Source organism: Carya illinoinensis, chromosome 4, assembly GCF_018687715.1.
Source record: "Carya illinoinensis cultivar Pawnee chromosome 4, C.illinoinensisPawnee_v1, whole genome shotgun sequence".
Taxonomy (NCBI): domain Eukaryota; kingdom Viridiplantae; phylum Streptophyta; class Magnoliopsida; order Fagales; family Juglandaceae; genus Carya; species Carya illinoinensis.
Window position 1 is genome coordinate 1,172,251 of NC_056755.1, and position 23,674 is coordinate 1,195,924.

The 23,674-nt window shown below is 33.3% G+C and overlaps 3 protein-coding genes across 4 annotated transcripts; 1 reads left to right on the forward strand and 2 right to left on the reverse strand.

Annotated features, from left to right (window-relative positions):
- Positions 1-5,628: 5,628 nt before the first annotated feature.
- On the reverse strand, positions 5,629-9,447 carry LOC122307562 (12-oxophytodienoate reductase 2-like). The gene is made up of 5 exons (XM_043120489.1): positions 9,150-9,447; positions 7,780-7,920; positions 7,518-7,648; positions 6,857-7,033; positions 5,629-6,352 (listed from the first exon to the last, which is right to left on the reverse strand). Exons 1-5 carry the CDS (start codon positions 9,218-9,220, stop codon positions 5,760-5,762), a joined length of 1,113 nt encoding a protein of 370 aa, XP_042976423.1. The 5' UTR covers positions 9,221-9,447; the 3' UTR covers positions 5,629-5,759.
- Positions 9,448-13,244: 3,797 nt separating this feature from the next.
- On the reverse strand, positions 13,245-17,017 carry LOC122307561 (12-oxophytodienoate reductase 2-like). The gene is made up of 5 exons (XM_043120488.1): positions 16,731-17,017; positions 15,354-15,494; positions 15,092-15,222; positions 14,431-14,607; positions 13,245-14,068 (listed from the first exon to the last, which is right to left on the reverse strand). Exons 1-5 carry the CDS (start codon positions 16,799-16,801, stop codon positions 13,476-13,478), a joined length of 1,113 nt encoding a protein of 370 aa, XP_042976422.1. The 5' UTR covers positions 16,802-17,017; the 3' UTR covers positions 13,245-13,475.
- Positions 17,018-19,407: 2,390 nt separating this feature from the next.
- On the forward strand, positions 19,408-23,642 carry LOC122307997 (elongation factor 1-gamma-like). 2 transcript variants are annotated; one of them, XM_043121147.1, is made up of 8 exons: positions 19,418-19,568; positions 19,960-20,047; positions 20,142-20,291; positions 20,379-20,439; positions 20,558-20,610; positions 21,295-21,396; positions 21,509-22,025; positions 23,020-23,642. In XM_043121147.1, the coding sequence occupies exons 2-8, from the start codon at positions 20,045-20,047 to the stop codon at positions 23,397-23,399; spliced, it is 1,266 nt and encodes a 421-aa protein (XP_042977081.1). In that variant the 5' UTR covers positions 19,418-19,568; positions 19,960-20,044; the 3' UTR covers positions 23,400-23,642. The 2 variants fall into 2 exon arrangements, with proteins under 2 accessions (XP_042977080.1, XP_042977081.1); XM_043121146.1 differs by lacking the exon at positions 19,960-20,047 and having other exon boundaries at positions 19,408-19,568.
- The last annotated feature ends 32 nt before the right edge of the window (positions 23,643-23,674 follow it).

A 23,674-nucleotide genomic window follows, 5' to 3' on the forward strand; every position in this document is an offset into this window, starting at 1 on the left:
CATAATATATTGACCATTCACCCGTTGATACAAAACGGCTTCTATAATGTTCGAAGGAAAAGTCTTTGTAATTGTTAAATTGTTGTGTATTAAAAAACGTGGTGCGATATTGCTAATACTCGTTACGATCTCTTGATGGATGATTGACCAGAAGATTCGAGAAATATGAACATATTCACCATCATGGCGGAGGGCGGTGATGTCCATGATGACACCTCCGCCATGAAAGTTAGGCAGGACGGGGCTGCAAAAAGGACGTTTGGATGGACTACTGCACCTCTGTCTGCAAGTTCCCGCTAGAATATAGACGACCGTTAACCCGTTGAGGCAAAAAGGTTTTTGGAATTCTATTTGAAGGAAAAATTGTATTTGTTAAGGATAGGTTAAAAATAAATCTTTATCTTATCTTATTTAATTATTATAATTTTTTAAAATTCTCATATAAAATAAAGTAAATAATTTAATTTTTTCAAATCTCAAAATAATAATAATTTTAAAAAATAATATTTTAATAATATTTTATTCAACTTTTAACTTTTATATCAATTCATCTCAACTCATGATTATTCAAACATTTCCTAAATTCTCGTTCATTTAATAATGTGGTCTAATATTCTTGATACTCTTGAGGATCTCAATTAATATTAAGATATAAATTAAATAATATAAATCTATTTTTATTTATCAATTTAAGTCTTTTATATAAGTGATAATTTCACGTAATATCATAACAGACATCTTGAATTCAAATTTTTAGTACTATATTCTTTATCTATTTAAATATATATTTTTAAATTTAAGTTTTAAAATTAATTAATATAATACTAAGATATTATATTTTATAGTTTCATTTTTAAATTAAAAATGTATGTTATATAATTTAAAAAATATTTATTATCCTTCCCTAAATCCATTGAGATGGATAAAAAAGCCACTCACGACTCGTTTGATAGGTGCCATGACTGAACTGACCAACCAACCATGTTATTTGGTGAGATCATTATGGTTAATATCATTGTCAGATTGTTTGAATTGAGATCTGGACAAGTATTTTTTTTGTTAAATATACTTGAACCATATAATTATAAGCTTTAAAAAGAAATAATCTAATATAAACATGGGGTGCAAAGAAGCAATTGTATCTCATGGAGTGCAAAGAAGCAATCTACAGTGTCCAAATCAAGTGCTGAGATTGAATATAGGGCCATGGCATCTACTGAAGTTGAGCTAACTTGGCTCTCAATCCTTCTCAGAGACCTTGGAGTGCCACTACCAAAAGCACCAATTCTACACTGTCATAACATGAGTGCTCTGTATATGTCAGTAAATCCTATTCTAGATGCTCGAACAACGCATATAGAACTTAATTATTATTATGTCAGAGAAAGAGTAGCACTCGGCTCATTGGAGACTAAGTATGTGACTTTCCTTAATCAGCTTGCTGATATTTTTACAAAGCCCTTGCTCAAAGGTCCATTCAAATTGATGAGAGATAAACTTGGCCTTTGTTACCTACCACAGCCAAGTTTGAGGGGGAATATAAGGAATAAAATCAACAATAAACCAGATGAGCTACAATTAAGCAATATCTCAACAACATGAACAAACTTGGAAAGTCAATCCTATTTGATCCTCCTCTGCTGTATATAGTTAATGTGTAATTTCCTTTATTCTAGCATTCTTTCTATTTTGTATAGTTTCCTTATATAGCACTGTTTGTACATGGCACTATATATATGAATGACAAAATATTCTCTCATGTAACTCGAGAGATATTATTTTCTCAAAACATCTTTAATTACATGCAACGATTATTCAACTGGGAGCACGTTAGCTTGGTTATCCAGATTGCATATACAATTGCAAACGCCTAACAAGATGTGCATTGTTGCGTTGTGTCAATTCCTTCAAAATATTCTAAGGGAAGCTACTCATAATAATAATAAAAATAATAATAAGGTTAGCTTAGAAGGTAGCCGCACCATGGCGTGCATTATTCGTGAATTTTGCCACAACAGTGGTGACTCAAAGGTCTGTCAAACCAGGCTCGAGGGTCTTGTTTGAGGCCATACAAGGCTCGAGTGAGTTTGCACATATGCTGAGGATGAAGCTCATTGACATAGCCTGGTGGTTGTTGCGTGTAAACAGGCTTGTTAAGGAAGCCATGAAGAAAGGAATTCCTAACATCTAATTGATGAAGTGCCCAATTTTTAATAGTGGCAAGTGTGAGAACCACCCTTATAGTAGCAGGCTTCACAACTGGAGAAAATGTTTTTGAGAAGTCCAAACCATCCACTTGATTGAACCCTTTGGCAACTAATCTTGCTTTAAGTCTTTCAAGTGTGCCATCTACTTTTAGCTTAGCCTTGTACACCCACTTTGAGCCAATGACATTCATGTCAGCAGTTCTTGGTACCAATTTGCTGCACTTGCAGCTAGTTCTTCTTCCATTGCAGCAGACTAACCAGAGTGACTTCTTGCAGATTTGATAGACTTTAACTCAGCAGGAATGGAGACCAGATTATGCAAGTTTGCATAACGTGGGTTAGGTTTGTGTATTCCACACCTTGCCCTGGTTTGCATAGGATGTTGGATTGGGAGTTTCAAAAAAAGCAGGAATAGGAGAATCTATATTGTGCAATGGACTTGGGTCAAAATGTGATGCAGTAATCATAGGAGGTGATAAATTGTTGCTCTCTGGCAGAGCTAATGATATGGGAAGAGAAGCAAAGTCAAAGGGTAAAGGCAAAGGCTGCACGACAGGTTCCTGGGAAGTGCCAATGTGCCATTCAAGGAAACTAGAGAATTCCCCTTCAACAGGAAGAGAATCATATAGCATAGTGGGCTTAGAATAAGGTAGGACAGATTCATCAAACACAACATGTCTAGATGTATAGATTCAACTAGTTGGTGGATAAAGGCATTTGTAGCCTTTGTGTTCAGTGTTGTATCCAATAAAGACACATGGCAATGACTTAGGTTCAAGTTTATTTGACCTATAATCTCCAAGATAAGAAAAGAATCTAGACCCAATTGTTCTAAGAATGCTATAATCAGGATGTTTATTATAAATCCTGAAGAAAGGAGAGTCTATATTGAGCACAGGTGATGGCAGTCTGTTAAGCAGGAAAACAGCCGTAGAGAAACAGTCTAAACAGAATCTAGATGAGAGTTTGTCATGAAACATCATAGTCAAACCTAAATTGGTTATACTTATGTGTTTTCTTTCAGCCTTGCCATTTTGTTCAGGTGTTTTAAGACAGGCAGATTGATGAAGAATTTCATGTTGGTGAAAATATTGGGTGAGGTTCTTGTCATTAAATTCACCTCCTTCATCAGTTTGAAATATAGATTTTGGCATTAAATTGGCACATGACAAACATATGAAACTAAATGAAGGCAGAGTGAAGATCAGACTTGTTTTTTAGAGGAATCAACCATGTAAAATTTGTAGCTTCATCAACAAAATAGCATAGAATCTATATTTTTCTCTAGAGAGAATGGGAGCAAGTCCCCATAGGTCACAATGAACTTTTTGAAAAGGAATACTGACAGTATTTTCTCTTGAAAGAAAAGCAATTTACAAACTTTTCCCATTTGATAGCTTATACAAGTTTCAAAAGAAACATGTTTTGAATCAAGAGTAATAAACTTCTTTGTACAAAGATAGTCTAATACTCTAGAGTTTGGGTGTCCAAGCCTCAGATGCCAGTTCTCATTATTGGTGGATCGAAATCTTGAAGAGAAATAGGTCTGTTTATTCTGAGGAGTTGGGACAACATCATCAAAAATGTATAGACCCTTTTTCTTCCTGCCCCTGGCTATTGTCTTCATGGTTATCCTGTCATTTATCATAAAACCATGTCGATCAAACTCAAATTTCAGTGGATAGTCAGATGTGAGCTTACTAATAGATAATAAATCCTTCTTAATGTTAGGTACCACAAGCACATCATTCAACTAAATTGGAGAGTGAGAGAAGCCAACCAATGCATGACCAACATGAGTAATAGGTAAGACTTTGCCATTTCCAACCACTACACCATCAGGACCATTATATGGAATTAAAGAGTGAAGAGTGCCTTCATTAGCAATCATATGGTCAGTGGCACTCGTGTCTGGATGCCATGCAGATGTGTCAGGAGCTTCATCCATCTTGATTGCTATAAAACTCTAAGGAAGTTTGTCATTTGTGAAAGAATGATTAAAGCGATTGAAACACTTGAGTGCAGTGTGGTTTCTTTTGTTGCAGATTTGACAAATAATTTCCGCTCTATTGGCAAACTTGAGATTGAAGGATAAAGGTTGACCACATGACTAATTGCTAGGGATGTAGTTTGATTTGGATCCAATGGATTGGCTTTGGACAAAGCCACGACCTTTGGATGTAAAAGAACCTGTGTTGGCAGGTGGTTTCTTTTGTTTGTGTGACTTCTATCCATAGAAGACCATAAGTGAAGGAGCAGTATTAGATTTGTATCTATCAGCATAGCTTTCCAACAGAGTTACTACTTCAAAGTATGAGTGAACAAGAAGCCTAAGCATTGTTGCTGTAAAAACTTCAAAGTCCTTACTAAGACCATTGAGAAGCTACTAAGACTTCTTATTTTCAGAAACAGGCTTGTCAATAGTAGCAAGTTCATTACAAATTGTTTTAAATTTCCTCAGGTATTCACTCAGGGAATCAGATTCTTTCGTGATTGAGGTAAGTCTTTGCTTAAGAGCAAGACTACAATCATAATATACTCTTGCAAAAGTATGAACAAGAGCACTCCAAACCTCTGAGGCAGTGTTTAGGCCAATAACAATCCCTAACACTTCCTTATACAAGGTGGCTGTAAGCCATCCTTTGACCAGCCTATTAGACCTGCGCCACTTATGATAAAGTGGATTAAGTTGAGATGTATTAGATTCATCTAGAATAAGTTGTGATGGGGGGTTGGATATCACCTGTGATGAATCCTTGAAGGTCATAGCTTTCAAGAATGTTCAGCATTTATGTTTTCTAGAGTAGAAAATTTGAGGAGCTGAGTTTGAGAGAAACATAGTTCGATACATTCTGTGACAAAAGATATGGATATGGATCTCAAGAGGTTGAGGAAACAAAAGAGGCAGAAGACTCCATGTGAAAAGGGAAAAAACAAAAAAAAAAAAAACTCTCCAGTAACCCGTATAGACTCTTGATACCATAAAGATGCTTTGAGAAAATAATATCTCTTAAGTTACATGAGAGAATATTCTGTCATTCATATATATAGAGCCATGTACAAACAGTGCTATCTAAGGAAACAATACAAAATAGAAAGAATGCTAGAATAAGGGAAATTACACATTAACTATATACAACAGAGAAGGATCAAATAGAATTGACTTTCCAAGTTTGTTCCTGTTGCTGAGATATTGCTTGATTGTAGCTCATATGCTTTATTGTTGATTTCATCCCTTATAGTAATAGCCAAATTACCAGACATGCATGCAGATTCAAACCAACATGTATTCAACCCTTTTTTAACTAAAGAGGATGAGACCTCAATTTTTATTAATAATCCTTCTTCATGGCCAAATAATACAGCAATTACATGTAATCATCCTAGCATTTACAAAATAACCAAAGAAATTATACCAAGATGACACAATTATTATAATATATATATCTATAAGCATATCTTCATTGCACTTGTACAACACAATGAAACAACTCCAGGAAGAAAAATTTAGAAGAGGGATTATTTTAGACTATTAATATTTCTTGTGGAGATCTAAGCAGAATCTTCAAGAAATGGATAGTCAGTGTAACCAACAACAGGATCGGAGGTGTAGAATGTTTCTCTGTTGTACTTATTGAGAGGAACATCAAGCTCAAACCTTCTAGGCAAATCTGGATTGGCTAAAAATGGACGACCGTAAGCAACAAGATCTGTGCGGTTTTCTATGATGGCATTATTTCCTTCTTCCCTATCATAACCCCCAGCAACAAGAAAACAACCCTTAAAAGCCTTTCTCATGGGTAGAAGACTATCGGAAGTGTTAGGTTTTTCCAAAACTCCATTCATTCTTGGCTCAACCATGTGACAATAGAGAATCTCATATTTGTTTAAGGACTCAGCCATGTAAAGGCCCAATGCTTTTGGATTTGAGTCTCCAGATTCCATATAATCTGCAAAAGGAGATAGCCTTATTCCAACCCTTTCTGCTCCTATCTCATTAGCAACAGCATCAACTATTTCAAGTGCAAATCGGCAACGATTTTCAAGGGATCCACCATATTGGTCCGTTCGATCATTCACATGATCTTTCATAAACTGATCAATCAGGTAACCATGAGCTCCATGGATCTCAACTCCATCAAAACCTATGCACAAGACAAACAATATCAGTTCACAAAGGAAGCAACAAAGTTATTGTTGATCCAGGGAACCATGAAAGTGGTGTGATAATCTCATTTCATACCGGGAAGGCAGCAAGCAATCATGATTTTTTTATTTTTTATTTAAAAAACAAAAAAAAAAAAAGCGTTAAGCCGGTAAGAATGCTTCTTGTGAGTATCTACCAAGGAAAATGAATTGATCCAAGCGGCAATGTTGCCTAAAGATAGACTTTGTACTTCTAATTCTTCCCACATTGCATAAACAAATAATACAAATATGCTTCCCGTTGCTGTCAAGATTGATTTTGAATGCCCTCTTCTTCTGGTGCATTAATATAAACTTAAATAACATCATTTCAAATAAGCCTAAACCAAACGTTGTATCTTACCCCTGTTATTATTAATTTTAGAACTAATTCAGCACAACATCTGTTATTCTTTCTCAATAATGTTGTTAATCTCAAGATCCATTTTATGAAAAGAACTTACCAGCTGCAATAGCATTCCTTGCCGCAAGCCTAAAATCATTGACAATTCGAGGGATTTCATCTGTCCTTAGCCGCCTAGGAGGAGTGAACTGTGCAACATCAATACCAGTAGATCGAATTTGTGGGGTGAAAGGTTTGTCAGTTGAAGAAATTGGAGCTTGTCCATTTGGTTGAAAACCTGTAGAAATCAATATCAAAGAAAGAATTATGTCTAAGAAAAAACTTCAATCACATGAGTATGAAAGGAAACCACTAACCACCACTTAGCATAAACTTCGCAATATATAGGAAGCCATATGCAAAGCCCATTAGTGGTTCTCTTGAAAGGTAGTTTTCTTTCCAAATATGGCAGATTATGGAACCACGGGCACTGCACACTACCGCACTAAAGATATTTTCAAAGTCAATCAGAACTTCCACTGGATTTAATTCCCAACAAAATCAGTTCATATACAATGACTCCTCGATTAATGGTATGGAACCACAATGTTGTATTGTTGTAAACCAGAACTACTCCTTCACTCATTGCAAACTTTTTCAATATGAAGTTTTTGTCACTTATACCTTTTTAACATTTAACTCTCTCCATTCACAATTAAAATGCACAGCCCAATTCATCAGAATTAGAAGAGAAGAAGTAAAGGTCACTTTCAAAGACAAACCTTGATTTGAAACCCTCCCAACATGCCAAATTTGACAAAAGAAGATTCCACCTTTTGCATGAACAGCATCTACAATGGGTTTCCATGCTTCAATTTGCTCTCTTGTCCATATGCCAGGTGTGTCTGGATACCTTTACAATACCAAAGAGACCAAAGTAAGTCATAAAATTCACAAGGAAAGAAAGGGAATCCTCAAAATGCAAACTGTCCTTCAAGTGTGGATCACAAAACGAACTTTCCAAACTATTATAGTTAAAATTACCCCTGAGCAGTGTCTGAAACTCCAGTGGCTTCAGCTATCAGAAGACCGCCTTTGGAAGTTCTTTGAGCATAGTACAGTATAGCATGTGGCTGAGGAACATTACCATAAGATCTCTGTCTGGTCAATGGCGCCAAAACCACTCTGAAATTAGAAAGTAAATGGCACATTAACTTAATTGAAAAATAAATCTTTCTAACCTCAAGAATGAGGTACGCTAGCTTTAGATTATGGCAAAATAAACTAACAATCCATTTATGAAGTGATTGCAGCAGAAGAATGGGCAGCTAGAAAATTTCCCCAGTGGATAATTAGTTTATAAAATTTAATAAGCTTTGAGGAATTGACGAGAAAAACACAGTTAACACTAGCTAATAGAATCAGAAAGAAAAGTCTTGAGTAATGTAATTTTTTTTTCCATGAGTAAAATAATGAATAACTGTCAGAAGGGGGGAAATTTCAAGAAAAAACCTCTAGGTCCTTCGACCATCATGATTTCTCCACCATTCACACATTGCAAATGCTTCAAGTTTTGTAAATGCAATATTAATGACTTATATCATTGCTATGACCAATTTTGCAATTATATGTATATATATATACAAGTTCAGGGCCAACATATTATGTTGGTTTGTTTATAGCTCTTGTCCCTCTTTCGAGCTCTAAACAATGAAATTAAATTTTTTTCCTCTCCTACAAAACTGAAGCAAAGAACAAGGAAATATTTTAAAAGCCAAAACTGAGCAGTTTTGAAGGCAACACAAGTATAGTTTGTTCAGTCATGACTTTCATTACTTCTAGTACCTAATCTCGGCCCAAGTTAAATTAACAAAAAGCACAATTGTTCAGGTCCTTTCTTCTCCAAACGCCAACCCCTGTACAAGTAGGCCAAACTGAATACAATATTTTACCTCGTCTCTTTCTCCTTTCAATACTATCACAGGCAGTTCTTTTGTGATATTTGCGGAAAAAAAAAATTCGTGTGTCCCTGAGGTTTTCCTCGTTCTAACAAAAATTTCCAAAAATTGAAGAAAACACATTTAAAAAAAAAAAAAAAATCACGAACACATCTTCTCGCGGAATGGAGCATTTAAATGGTGCAAGAGTTTATTGATCTTCTTGCTACAATAAACGCATACAGGCACACACCAAGAAAAAGAACCAATAGAACTGAACAAGAGTTCGCTGGAATGCTGACATTGTATCCAGAGATATACTACGACGACAGATACAGTCATAATGCCAACTGGGTTTCAACAAACACATGTTTCTCGCAAAGTAAAAGTGAACAAAACTATTACCCTAACACGATTACAACGTGGAAAGTCAAAACCAATCACATATACTGATAATTCATATCTTTGAGTACATACCTATGGGATAGATCGAACTTCCCCAATTTGTAAGGAGTGAGCAGAGGAACTGTGGGAATTTTAGCAGCCATTTGCGATGATTATACTCGTATTCCTTGATTTCAACAAGAAGTGGGATGAATGAAATGCGAAACCCAACTGGGTATTTATACGATTGGGCCATAGATTGCGTGCTCTTAAAATATAAAATATAAGCATTTATCATCAGCTTTTGGCCGGCGGCGATGATGTCTGTGATGACGCCTCGGCCATGAAGATTAATAAAAGGCCTGTGGCTGGAAACTAGTAGGAAGTTCGCTTACTGCACCTACCTCCGGACTACAAGTTCCCGCTTGCATTTGACCATTAACCCCGAGCATTGTCAATGGCACATGTATCTTCATATTCATCTTTTTATTTATATAATATCCTATATTAAATTATGCATTTTGAAAATTTTACATAATTATGAATATGTTTATTTAAATTTGAAGAAGTACAATTTATTTTTTAAATATTATTTTACTATTTTTTCTCTCCTACCTATTAAAATTAATTTTGTGAAATTTATATTAAGATGATTTTGATATATTAAATTTATATTAAGTTGGTAATATAAAATACTTTTTTAGTATATATTAATATTTATTGATAAAAGATGTCGTTTTGATATATAAAATTGGTAATATTTAGATATATGAAATTTATATTTTTGAGTATATTGTATTAATTGTAAAATATATAAAAATAATAATTTAAAAAAAAATAAAAATAATAATTTTATTATTATTTGGTTAAAAAGTACATAATTCAATGTGAAAGTTTTTTTTTATATACAAAATCAGTCTTTAAAAATTGTGATTTTAAAGATACATATAGAGAAACTAATGCTAGTACTCTAAAACTGTTTTATGAAAATCTTATTCAAACTGAATCGTTCAAAACTCATCATCAATCGTTGAAGTTTATGTATATTTGATACAAACATTTCCCTATATTTTTAAGAGAAATACTTTTTGCAGTCGAGAGATGCAGTCGGCTGTAAAAAAGTGAATTAATACGGGACCTACATGAAAAAAAAAAAATTTTATAACTTTTTTTATTCATGTAGGTCCTCCTGAATATAAAAAAAATTTATAATTTTTTTTTATTTATTCTGTATAGCCAACTGTACGTCGACTGTATTTGCCGACTATATATAGTAAAGTCCTATTTTTAATCACGAACTTTATTTTATTAGAACTTTAGCCGACGTGAATGCCGTGAATCGTCCTAATTCTGAACTTGGACGGGGAATTGTCAGAAATTCAGATTATAGGCTGTCCAGAACAATGCTTTTTCACCAACTAAAACCAAACGACCACACAAGGAAAAGGAGTAAATCTACTTGTATGTCCGTGATGACGCCTCCGCCATGAAAGTTAGGAAGCACGAGGCTGCAAAAGGGCGTTAGGATGGACTACGGCACCTCCGTCCACAAGTTCCCGCCAGAATACGTTGACCATTGACCCGTTGAAACAGAAAGGTTTTTGCCTTTTGGGTTCCATTGAAGGAAAAATTGTATTTGTTAATTTTGTCCCCAGTTCCTTTTTTATTTTTATGATTAAGAAACTGTTTTTAAATAATGTTGTATATTTTTATTATTTTAAAATGTTTATGATTATTAAAAAATTGCATAAAAGAAATGAAGGAAATGCATAGTTGGGATACTTTTTTCGGGTGATTTTTTCGATGACAACAAAAGAATTCTAAAAAGATATTTAATCTCATCTCATTTAATAATTATAATTTTGCAAATTTTAACATAAAATATAATAAACACCTCAATTTTTTCAAATTACAAACCAATAATAATATTCAAAAATAATATTCTGATAATATTTTATTCAACTTTCATCTCAACTCATTATACAAATCTAACATCTCTTAAATTCTAGTTCATTCAATAATGCGGTCCAATATTCCTTATACTCCTAGGATCTCAATTAATGTTATCATATAAATTAAATAACAAATATATATTTTTATTTATCAATTTAAGTTTTTTATATAAGTGATAATTTTACGTAATATCATGATAGACATCTTGAATTTGAATCTTCACTATATTTTCTATCTATTTAATTACATAATTTTAAATTTAAGTTTTAAAATTAATTAATATAATACTAAGATATTATGTTTTATAGTTTCATTTTTAAATTAAAGATGTATGATATTTACTTTAAACAATATTTATTATCCTTCCCCGAATCTATTGAGATGGATAAAAAGCGACTCACAACTCATTTGATAGGTGCCATGGCTGAATTGACCAATCAACCATGTTATTTAGTCAGATCATTATGGTTATAAAAGTTCTATGTACAGTTATAAAAGTTTTATATATTTTATTAATATGATTGACTATATCATTTTTTTGTAATATAAAATAATTACTCTAACTAATCACATTAATAAAATAAATAAAAAGTATACAAAAATAATTATATATAATAGAACTCTTGTTGTTAATATCATTGTCGGATTGCCTGGATTAAGATCTAAATATGTGTTTTTTGTAAGAGCATTGTTACACAGCAGTCCCACACCCAACACACTAGTATAACATAACAGAGGGTAAAATAGTAAATTTATATTTTTTAATAATGTAAAAAAGTGTGAAGTTACTGTGTAGATTTTCTATTTTTATAAATAGCTATTTGCTAACCCCATCTCAATGCACACTCACCACGCTTAGAAAGAAAACAAAACAAAAAAAAGGAATTCAAGTTTTACTAGTTAGGTTCATGCATGTATTAAAAAGTAAAGCAGACTCTGGTTTCTTTATAAATAAAACTTAAGAGGTCAGAAATCCAGATTCTAATTTGGGAGGTACTTTTAGGTTTGGAATAAATATTTAAATTGATTTTTTCTTAAATACATATGTACGTCTAGGATTAATATATATATATTATGTAATTTTATTTTATATATAGCAAATTTTGTTCCACTTGCTCTTGTAGATGTAAGTATATCGTCAAATCATATTAAGTCTCTATATCGATTTTTATTATTTTTCTCTTTTAATTATTCTGTATAATTCATTAGTAATTACTGCACGTTTCTCAACAATACATTTAACAAAATGATTAAAAAAAAGTGTTAACAATAAAATTTTAAAAAAAAAAATAAATTTAAAATTTGCACTTTTTCTTGAATATTTGTAATTTTATATTTAAACTTTTCATATACTGCAATAAAAAAATGAGATTGAACTAAGGAAATAATTATATCGGAATTATATAAAAGAGGTAATATCGTAATATATGTAATCTATAAATTAGGTTTTTTTTTTTTTATTTCAGTGAATAATGTATAGTAGTGACATATTAAAAAAGATTTTAATTAGCGCAATTACATATTACGTCGTTAGCTCTCCAGTAAACGAGTAGATTTTTGTTAAATATACTTTACCCATATAATTATAAGCTTTAAAAGACAAATAATCTAATATAAATATTATATTATATTTTAATTTTAAAATTTAAAATAAAACAAAAAAATATATTTAATTAAGATAAATCTTTCGGAAAAAGAAAAATTGGCAGAGCCTTTTGGTGGGAAGGAGGGGGCCGGGGGGTGGAGCCCCCCTTAGGCCTCGTCAAAGTGTATGCTCATTGATTTTACTAAATTACCTCCGATCTGGATAATTAAACCAAGTGTTCTTATCCAAACGAATGCAAGAATTTTAATGTTATAAAGTGTTCCACATACTCTACACTTCTAATTGATTTATATTAGCTCAAATTAAATCACTTAGTCGTTGAGTTATAATAGGATATAAATATTTCTATGATAGTTTGAAAATCTATTTAAAGTGCTAAGAGGGTCAATGATTGTCACCTACAAATGATTAATAATTGTACTTCTAACCACGTCAGGAGACATTCTATTGTAAAATTATTAGGGTGATTATTTTCTCGTAATCAAATCAACTTTTCATCATATTATCAAAAGAGAAGCACACTTTCTATTTTATGTAATTTTATTAAATTCAATATTATACAGCATAGATTGTCGAAAATACTTTTAAAAATTAAAGTTTCATGTTAAAATATTTTAAAAAGAATCAAGTAATAGCCAAATTGCAATTCACATTCATCGTTAAGCATGATTGCAGATACATAACAACAGGTGTTTAACCCTTGCACCTTGGATTTCCTCAAGATTTATAAGCATATTTTTCATTGCACTTGTACCGCACAAAACAAATCAATTTTAGCAACAAAAAAAAAAAAAAAAACATTGTATTTCAAAGAGGAATTATTGTAGATAATTTAAATTTCTGTCCATAGCTTTGGAGATCTATGCGGTATCTTCAAGAAATGGATAGTCAGTGTAACCAACAACAGGATCAGAAATGTAGAATGTCTCTCTGTTGTACTTGTTGAGAGGAACATTGAGCTCGAATCTTCTAGGCAAATCTGGATTGGCTAAAAATAGACGACCGTAAACAACAAGATCTGTGCGGTTTTCTATGATTGCCTCGTTTCCATCTTCCCTATCGTAACCCCCAGCAACAAGAAAACTACCCTTAAAAGCCTCTCTCATAGGCAGAAGACTGTTGGGAGTGTTGGATTTCTCCGCAACTGTCTTCATTCTTGGCTCAACCATGTGACAATAGAGAATCTCATACTTGTTTAAAGATTCAGCCATGTAAAGGCCCAACGCTTTTGGATTTGAGTCTCCAGATTCCATATAGTCTGCAAAAGGAGATAGCCTTATTCCAACCCTTTCTGCTCCTATCTCATTAGCAACAGCATCAACTATTTCAAGTGCAAATCGGCAACGATTTTCAAGGGATCCACCATATTGGTCCGTTCGATCATTCACGTGATCTTTCATAAACTGATCAATCAGGTAACCATGAGCTCCATGGATCTCAACTCCATCAAAACCTATGCACAAGACAAACAATATCAGTTCACAAAGGAAGCAACAAAGTTATTGTTGATCCAGGGAACCATGAAAGTGGTATGATGATCTCTTTTCATACCGGGAAGGCAGCAAGCAATCATGATTTTTTTTTTTTTTAATTTTAAAAAAAAAGCGTTAATATAACATTAACATTGATTTTGAATGCCCTCTTCTTCTGGTGCATTAATATAAACTTAAATAACATCATTTCAAAATAAACCTAAACCAAATGTTGTATCTTACCCCTGTTATTATTAATTTTAGAACTAATTCAGCACAACATCTGTTATTCTTTCTCAATAATGTTGTTAAACTCAAGATCAATTTTATGAAAAGAACTTACCAGCTGCAATAGCATTCCTTGCCGCAAGCCTAAAATCATTGACAATTCCAGGGATTTCATCTGTCCTTAGCCGCCTAGGAGGAGTGAACTGTGCAACATCAATACCATTAGATCGAATTTGTGGGGTCAAAGGTTTGTCAGTTGAAGAAATTGGAGCTTGTCCATTTGGTTGAAAACCTGTAGAAATCAATATCAAAGAAAGAATTATGTCTAAGAAAAAACTTCAATCACATGAGTTTGAAAGGAAACCACTAACCACCACTTAGCATAAACTTCGCAATATATAGGAATCCATATGCAAAGCCCATTAGTGGTTCTCTTGAAAGGTAGTTTTCTTTCCAAATGTGGCAGATTATGGAACCACGGGCACTGCACACTACCGCACTAAAGATATTTTCCAAGTCAATCAGAACTTCCACTGGATCTAGTTCCCAACAAAATCAGTTCATTTACAATGACTCCTCGATTAATGGTATGGAACCACAATGTTGTATGGTTGTAAACCAGAACTACTCCTTCACTCATTGCAAACTTTTTCAATATGAAGTTTTTGTCACTTATACCTTTTTAACATTTAACTCTCTCCATTCACAATTAAAATGCACAGCCCAATTCATCAGAATTAGAAGAGAAGAAGTAAAGGTCACTTTCAAAGACAAACCTTGATTTGAAACCCTCCCAACATGCCAAATTTGACAAAAGAAGATTCCACCTTTTGCATGAACAGCATCTACAATGGGTTTCCATGCTTCAATTTGCTCTCTTGTCCATATGCCAGGTGTGTCTGGATACCTTTACAATACCAAAGAGACCAAAGTAAGTCATAAAATTCACAAGGAAAGAAAGGGAATCCTCAAAATGCAAACTGTCCTTCAAGTGTGGATCACAAAACGAACTTTCCAAACTATTATAGTTAAAATTACCCCTGAGCAGTGTCTGAAACTCCAGTGGCTTCAGCTATCAGAAGACCGCCTTTGGAGGTTCTTTGAGCATAGTACAGTATAGCATGTGGCTGAGGAACATTACCATAAGATCTCTGTCTGGTCAATGGCGCCAAAACCACTCTGAAATTAGAAAGTAAATGGCACATTAACTTAATTGAAAAATAAATCTTTCTAACCTCAAGAATGAGGTACGCTAGCTTTAGATTATGGCAAAATAAACTAACAATCCATTTATGAAGTGATTGCAGCAGAAGAATGGGCAGCTAGAAAATTTCCCCAGTGGATAATTAGATTATAAAATTTAATAAGGTTTGAGGAATTGACGAGAAAAACACAGTTAACACTAGCTAATAGAATCAGAAAGAAAAGTCTTGAGTAATGTAATTTTTTTTCCATGAGTAAAATAATGAATAACTGTCAGAAGGGAGGAAATTTCAAGAAAAACCCTCTAGGTCCTTCGACCATCATGATTTCTCCACCATTCACACATTGCAAATGCTTCAAGTTTTGTAAATGCAATATTAACGACTTATATCATTGCTATGACCAATTTTGCAATTATATGTCTATATATATACAAGTTCAGGGCCAACATATTATGTTGGTTTGTTTATAGCTTTTGTCCCTCTTTCGAGCTCTAAACAATGAAATTACATTTTTTTGCTCTCCTACAAAACTGCAGCAAAGAACAAGGAAATATTTTAAAAGCCAAAACTGAGCAGTTTTGAAGGCAACGCAAGTATAGTTTGTTCAGTCATGACTTTCATTACTTCTAGTACCTAAACTCGGCCCAAGTTAAATTAACAAAAAGCACAATTGTTCAGGTCCTTTCTTCTCCAAACCCCAACCCCTGTACAAGTAGGCCAAACTGAATACAATATTTTACCTCGTCTCTTTCTCCTTTCAATACTATCACAGGCAGTTCTTTTGGGACATTTGCGGAAATAAAAAAAAAAATTCGTGTGTCCCTGAGGTTTTCCTCGTTCTAACAAAAATTTCCAAAAATTGAAGAAAACACATTAAAAAAAAATTAAAATAAAATCATGAACACATCTTCTCGCGGAATGGAGCATTTAAATGGTGCAAGAGTTTATTGATCTTCTTGCTACAATAAACGCATACAGGCACACACCAAGAAAAAGAACCAACAGAACTGAACAAGAGTTCGCTGGAATGCTGACATTGTATCCAGAGATATACTACGACGACAGATACAGTCATAATGCCAACTGGGTTTCAACAAATACATGTTTCTCGCAAAGTAAAAGTGAACAAAACTATTACCCTAACACGATTACAACGTGGAAAGTCAAAACCAATCACATATACTGATAATTCATATCTTTGAGTACATACCTATGGGATAGATCGAACTTCCCCAATTTGTAAGGAGTGAGCAGAGGAACTGTGGGAATTTTAGCAGCCATTTGCGATGATTATACTCGTATTCCTTGATTTCAACAAGAAGTGGGATGAATAAAATGCGAGACCCAACTGGGTATTTATACGATTGGACCATAGATTGGGTGCTCTTAAAATATGAAAGCATTTATCATCAGCTTTTTGGCCGGCGGTGATGATGTCAGTGATGACGCCTCGGCCATGAAGATTAATCGGAGGCATGTGGGGAAACTAGTAGGAAGTTCGCTTACTGCACCTACCTCCGGACCACAAGTTACCGCTTGCATTGACCATTAACCCCGAGCTTTTGCAATGGCATATTCTATCTTCATATTTATCTTTAAATTTACATAATATAAAAGGAAAAGGAAAAGTGGAAAACAACAAAAACCGGACCCACAAAAATATATAAAGGAAAAGCTATTGTATCGCCTGGTGCTGACCGCCTATTTTGACCGCTGGTCAATTTTGTTTTTTAATTTAATGATTAAAAAATTAAACAAAAATTATAAAAAAAAAAAAAAAACGTACGATAACATGCAACAATAAACTACAGACGAGACAGTAGCGGGATCCATATATAAAAACTATAAAAATAGGTTGTAAACTGAGAATATTTCTATAAAAATAAAAACTATAATAATGTCTGTAAGTTATTTTTATGTAATTGTTTTATGATTGTTATATTTTTTGGTAAAATAATGTAACTTTTATTTATTATTTTTTAAAAATATATTTTGGATTAAAAAAACTGATTGTATGCGTATTTATTTTTTGAAAATGAAATAATATAAACAATGGAATCCCTACCTGGTTGGAATGAGATTAATAAGCAATGGCGGAATTAGTAATTGTGTCGAGAGGTTAACTTTTTTACTATATGATACGTTTATATAAAAAATAATGTTAAATACAATTTTAGAATATATATAAGCTGTAGACACTCAATTTGAAAAGAAAGTTGTGTCTATTATGAAAAAATAATTATTTTTATATAAATCCTAAATTTACATTTTTTTAAAGGAAGTGGGTGAGACTTATACATTATAAAATTGCAAATATCATATATTTTATGTAAATTAAAAAGAGATTGAAAATCATAAAAATATAATAATAAACTATTTTTCTTATAGATTATTAACTTTAAATAATCGTTCTTGTATTTTCACTTTAGATTCCATATTAAAAAACTTAATATTGTATAATAAAAAATTTTGAAGTCCATATTAATAAGTTTATTATTTTTCCTAAACTTAGTTTTAATTTTAATTTTGGAGAAGCTACCTCCTTGAAAATAGATAATGTATAGAAATTTTAAAAAAATAATTGCGAGTATAAAATAACTTTGAGATAGATATTTCTAGGTATATTAAAATTTTAAAGATTATATGGAAATTATAAAAATTTTTGGGATGACTATTTTCTATATGTGTATAATTATGTATAAAATGTAGGGAAGTAATTTATGTTTTCACAAAGTCTTGGAGGGCCATGGACAACGTGGGTCCGCCACTGTTACAAAGTAACCAATAGTGGTGTAAATTAGTCCGGTCCAATTTGGGAGAGTGATAGACCGAAATTATATTTTTTACAATTTTTCCCGGACCGGTCCGCTATCGATCCGGTCTAATTATTTTTTTATTGTTTCTTCTTTTTTTCTCAAATAAATTAATAAAAAATTATTTAAATTATTAAATTAAAATGAAATGAATTATTAATATAGATTATATAACCAACTTATTAAAAAAATATTCTATATAGTCAACGATAATAAATTAGATAAAAATTACAATATTAACTTATATAATTACTATATATAGATAATATATTAAATTATTAAAAATATATATAGATGGTTTTGTCCATTTGGTCGGGACCAAAATTTATAGACCCTGAGACCGAATCAAATGTCAATCGATTTACACATTTTGGGACCGAGACCAACTGGTCCCAACTTCAGTCTGATTCGATAAGTTTCTCCAATCCGGACCGACCGGCTTACTATCTTAGTAACCACTAATAATATACGGACATGTTGGGCATCAGTACCAAAAATGTTTGTGCGGAAAATATGTAAAGAGTTTTATTATGTATAAATAAAGTTGTATATTAATCTGCATATTAATACTGATTTTTTCATATTTAAAATTTAAATTAACATTATTTTTAATAAAATTTATTTTTTAATCAATTATATTAGATTGGTATATATATTAATGCATAATTATATTTGTAATTAAATTTTTTCATATGTAAAAGTTTTCAAATATTTTAATGTTTAATGGACACGTTTGACCAACTTGTTCGGCCCACAAATCACGGGCCTACTGACCCAGCCCAATAAACAGGCCCTAGTACTGGTGGGTCAAAGCCAGAACTTCGCACGTCTATACCCTTTTGTTTTTAAATGCTTGGGTCCCCAAAAGTCAACCGAATTCTTTTTTCTTTTTTGTTTGTTCTTATTTTTAATGATTGAGTAAATTTTTTTAAGTAATGTTATGAATTTTTTTTTTTAAAGAAATATTTAAAAATATAAAAAAAATAATAAAATAAAAAATAAAAAATAAAAAATATTCACATTCGGTAACCATTAGAATTGTTCGGTGCATTAGCATTTTGTTTTTTATTGCGTTTTTTTGGGAACCCTAGATTAGATCGCTGACCAATCACCACCCTCATATTTCCCCTCCACAAACCCTAAACCTCTCTCTCCTTCTCTCACTTACCCTCTCTTGCTACTCTCGATCTCAACGAACCAAGGAGTGAAAAGCATTCTACTAAGCCATGGCTTTGGTGAGCTCCCAACAACTTTTCGATTATACGTTACATTTCGTTGCTCATTTCAATCCAGAATGTGGAAGTTTTAGATTATATTCGTCTCCAATCTTTTGGTTTGGATTAGATTAGTTCCCTTCTATGGTGAAGTAAGAATGACGCGCAGAAATTGAAAAATTTTCTTCAACTCAATGTTTTTTATTTGGAAAAAATGAAGAGTTGAATCTTGATATGATCAAATATTTATCTGTTAACAGCACACTAGGCTGCACTATCATGCTCTCTTTTACAAAAAGGCCTGGTAATAATATGGGCCGTTTTCAAATAGAAAATGCACTGCCAAATGCGGATTTCCTGTGTGTTTTTTCTTCACTATATTTGGAAGTTAACGTTGTTGGAATCTGAACAGAACCGGAGCAGATGCGCCCTCTGTTAAGCATCCTGGTTTTAACTCAAAAGTTTGATATATCTTTTAGACACTGTTGTGAGGATACATGGTGATCGTTCTTTTTCATCTTAACTTAGTGGATAATGTAAGTGCACGCAACTGAAAATTGCTTTTAAACGGCCTGTGTGTTTATCTACCTTTAGGTCCTGCATGCGGGGAGCACGAATAAGAATGCTTACAAGGCACTTATTGTGGCTGAGTATATTGGAGTCGATGTTCAGTTGGTGAAGAATTTTGAGATGGGGGTTTCAAACAAAACTCCTGAGTTTATCAAGATGAACCCCATTGGAAAGGTGGAGTCTTTTGATATTTACAGACTCCTTCTACATTCCATATGTTTCTTATGTCTGGTTTTCCTTAAAAAAATTATTCTTGTGTAGGTTCCTGTGCTGGAGACACCTGATGGTCCTGTATTTGAGAGTAATGCCATTGCACGCTATGGTGCGGCTACCTTTTAAGCTAACCTTAGATTTTTTATTTTTGATGAGTAGCTTCCCTTAGAATATTTTGAAGAAACTGACACAACTTGTATTTTATACTCGGTTGTTGCTTGCTGCAGTTGCACGTTTGAAGGCTGATAATCCTCTCTATGGCGCTTCATTGATTGAATATGTAAGTGATGATGTATGGATTGTCAAGAGTATTCAAAGATTTGTTTGTTGCTTTCCATGTCCTTGTGTTAACTTTTGGTGTAAGTTGACTGGGAATTCCATTTCTTCGGTTGTGTGTGTGTGTGTTTCTCTGTTTTAAATTTTCTCATTTTGGAGTCAAAGTGATTTAAGTTTAAGGGGCCTGTTTGGGAACACAACTTTTTTCAAATATTTTCAAACTACTTCACTTCTATTCATAAATTATTCACTAATCTTCATAAATTGTCCAATACTATTTTACTACTATTCACAACTATTTCATTACTATTCACAAATATTCTAAAATATTCTTAGTATCCAAACGAGCCCTAACCCTTCATCAAATCAGTTTGTTTTTTCTAATCTCAAGGTCCTGTTGGATTACCCTGATCCTAAGATTTGATTGATTAGAAAATGAAACTCCAGAACAATTGGGATAATTGGCTATTCAAAAAGTCTTAGAAACTTTAGAAATCCAATGAAAACAGGTACTGGGTGACAAGATTGTTGTTTTTTATATGTGGTCTGTAATAATAATTAGAGGTTGATTTCATGCAAAAACAATTGTACCTATATTTTTGCTAGGGTTTTAATAATGCTACAATGCTTCTAGATTTTGTCAATGGAGCCACTTGTGATCATTTCCTTGTCCCGCTTCTTTTGGCAGGCCCATATTGAGCAATGGATTGATTTTGCATCATTGGAAATTGATGCCAATATTTTGCACTGGTTCATACTACGAATTGGTTTTGCCATTTACCTTCCACCGGTTAGTCAAGTCCTACTCTCTAAAAGATCTGTTCTTTCATCTGCCAAAGATTTCTTTGTATATCTGGAAATGGGGGGATTATTTACCATAATTTTTTGTTATCTGCATGAAGGCTGAAGAAGCTGCCATTTCTGCACTGAAGAGAGCATTAGATGCCTTAAATACCCACCTTGCTTCCAACACTTACCTTGTTGGACATTCTGTGACATTGGCTGATATCGTTATGATTTGTAACTTGGTTCTTGGATTTAACCGGATCTTGACGAAGAGTTTTACCTCTGAATTCCCTCATGTAGAGAGATACTTCTGGACCATGGTTAATCAGCCCAATTTCCGAAAGATATTGGGTGAGGTGAGGCAAACTGATTCCATCCCTCCTGTTCAGTCTGCAAAGAAGCCTTCACAGCCAAAAGAGCCTGCTAAACCTAAGTCCAAAGCTGAACCAAAGAAAGAGGTCAAGAAAGATCTAGCACCACCTAAAGTAGAAGGGGCTGGTGAGGAGGAAGAGGCACCCAAACCCAAAGCAAAGAATCCTCTTGATCTTTTGCCTCCTAGTAAGATGATTCTGGATGAATGGAAAAGACTTTACTCAAACACAAAGACTAACTTCCGTGAGGTTGCAGTTAAAGGTATTTCACTTACAAGTTTTTTCCTACATCTTGTTCTTTTATATATGATATTTATTAGCCCGTACTTTAATGCATTTTCAACCATGCATTTTGAATGTTCTAAATTGCACAATTTGTAGCGCCCCCCCGCCCCCCAATAATTTAATTGTGCGACACTGGGAGCTTGTGATTTTTTTTAATCTGATTAAGAGTACATTAAACATTGGTGTGAATAGGTTTGTCATTTATTTTTTTGTGTTTCATCTTTTTTTCGTATGTTTTCTGTTGCTCAAATTTCTATTCAGACATTTGTTAGCTTAAATATCATACAGCAATTTAGCATGCTAATTATGAAGTTCTGAAATGACTAATGATTGTGAACCGCATTTCCTACTTGCTATCCTTTATTGAGTCTTCTCTATCCACTGTTCTTCTTGCGGTTATACACTTTTTTTTAATATCAATACTGAATTCTTTACTTTTTTGAGCAAGTATAGATGTATGCATATAGGAGTCTGGTATGGTGTGGATTTGTAGGTCAGATTCATGATGCCTGGTTAAAGTTTTAAGTTGTAATTTCTGCCATTGATGCTAGTGACTATATTGGGAATGCTGATCAACTATAGAAACACCACTGAGATATAACTGAGGATGATGTAATGAGTCCTAAGTAGTGGCTCACACAGTTGCCCAAACCTTGTAACTGCCTGGGCTCTATCTTTGATACCGTTCCATAATTATAATTTTTTCTAATTTAATTCTCATAATATAAAGTTGTACCATCATGTTTTATCTGGTTGCTTGAAGGTCTATTCCACATTATTTGTTTGTGTAGGTCAACTGTCTTGTGGTACCAAGCTAGTTAGTTAATCCCCCCAATCCCCACCCCCCCCCCCCCCCCCCCCAACACTTAGCTTATTAGTTTGTGGATTGGTTCAGCTCAGCAGATGGTATGTGTGTACAATATGTGATAATTATTGCACTACTTATTTCTTCATATTTGCCTCCTTTTCAGGGTTTTGGGACATGTATGATCCTGAGGGATACTCCCTATGGTTCTGTGATTACAAGTATAATGATGAGAATACGGTCTCCTTTGTAACTTTGAACAAGGTGAGTGGTTTCCTGCAACGCATGGATTTGGCTCGTAAGTATGCATTTGGAAAGATGCTGGTTATTGGCTCAGAGCCACCATTCAAGGTGAAGGGTTTGTGGCTTTTCCGTGGACAAGAAGTTCCTCAGTTCGTTATTGACGAGTGCTACGATATGGAGCTGTACGAATGGAAGAAGGTTGACATCAATAATGAAGCTGAGAAGGAGCGCGTCAATCAAATGATTGAAGATTATGAACCTTTTGAGGGGGAGGCTTTGTTGGATGCCAAGTGTTTCAAGTGATAGCACAAGGGTATACTCCAAAGTGGATTTAATGTTGTTAGGGTTCTCTTTATGATGGACCCCAATTTTGTTTTGTTTTTCGAGTTCTCTTGTTCCGAACTAATCCGACCCTTTATTCTGTTCGCATTAGTTATTTTGTAACGTTGGTATAATCACATTAGTTGTTTTTGGTCTCATGATAACTTAGTGGGATAAATCACAAGACTCTTAAATTATATATCACATGAGTTTTTCTTTTCGGCATATCGTTTACAAACTTTGAAGTCTAGAGCAGT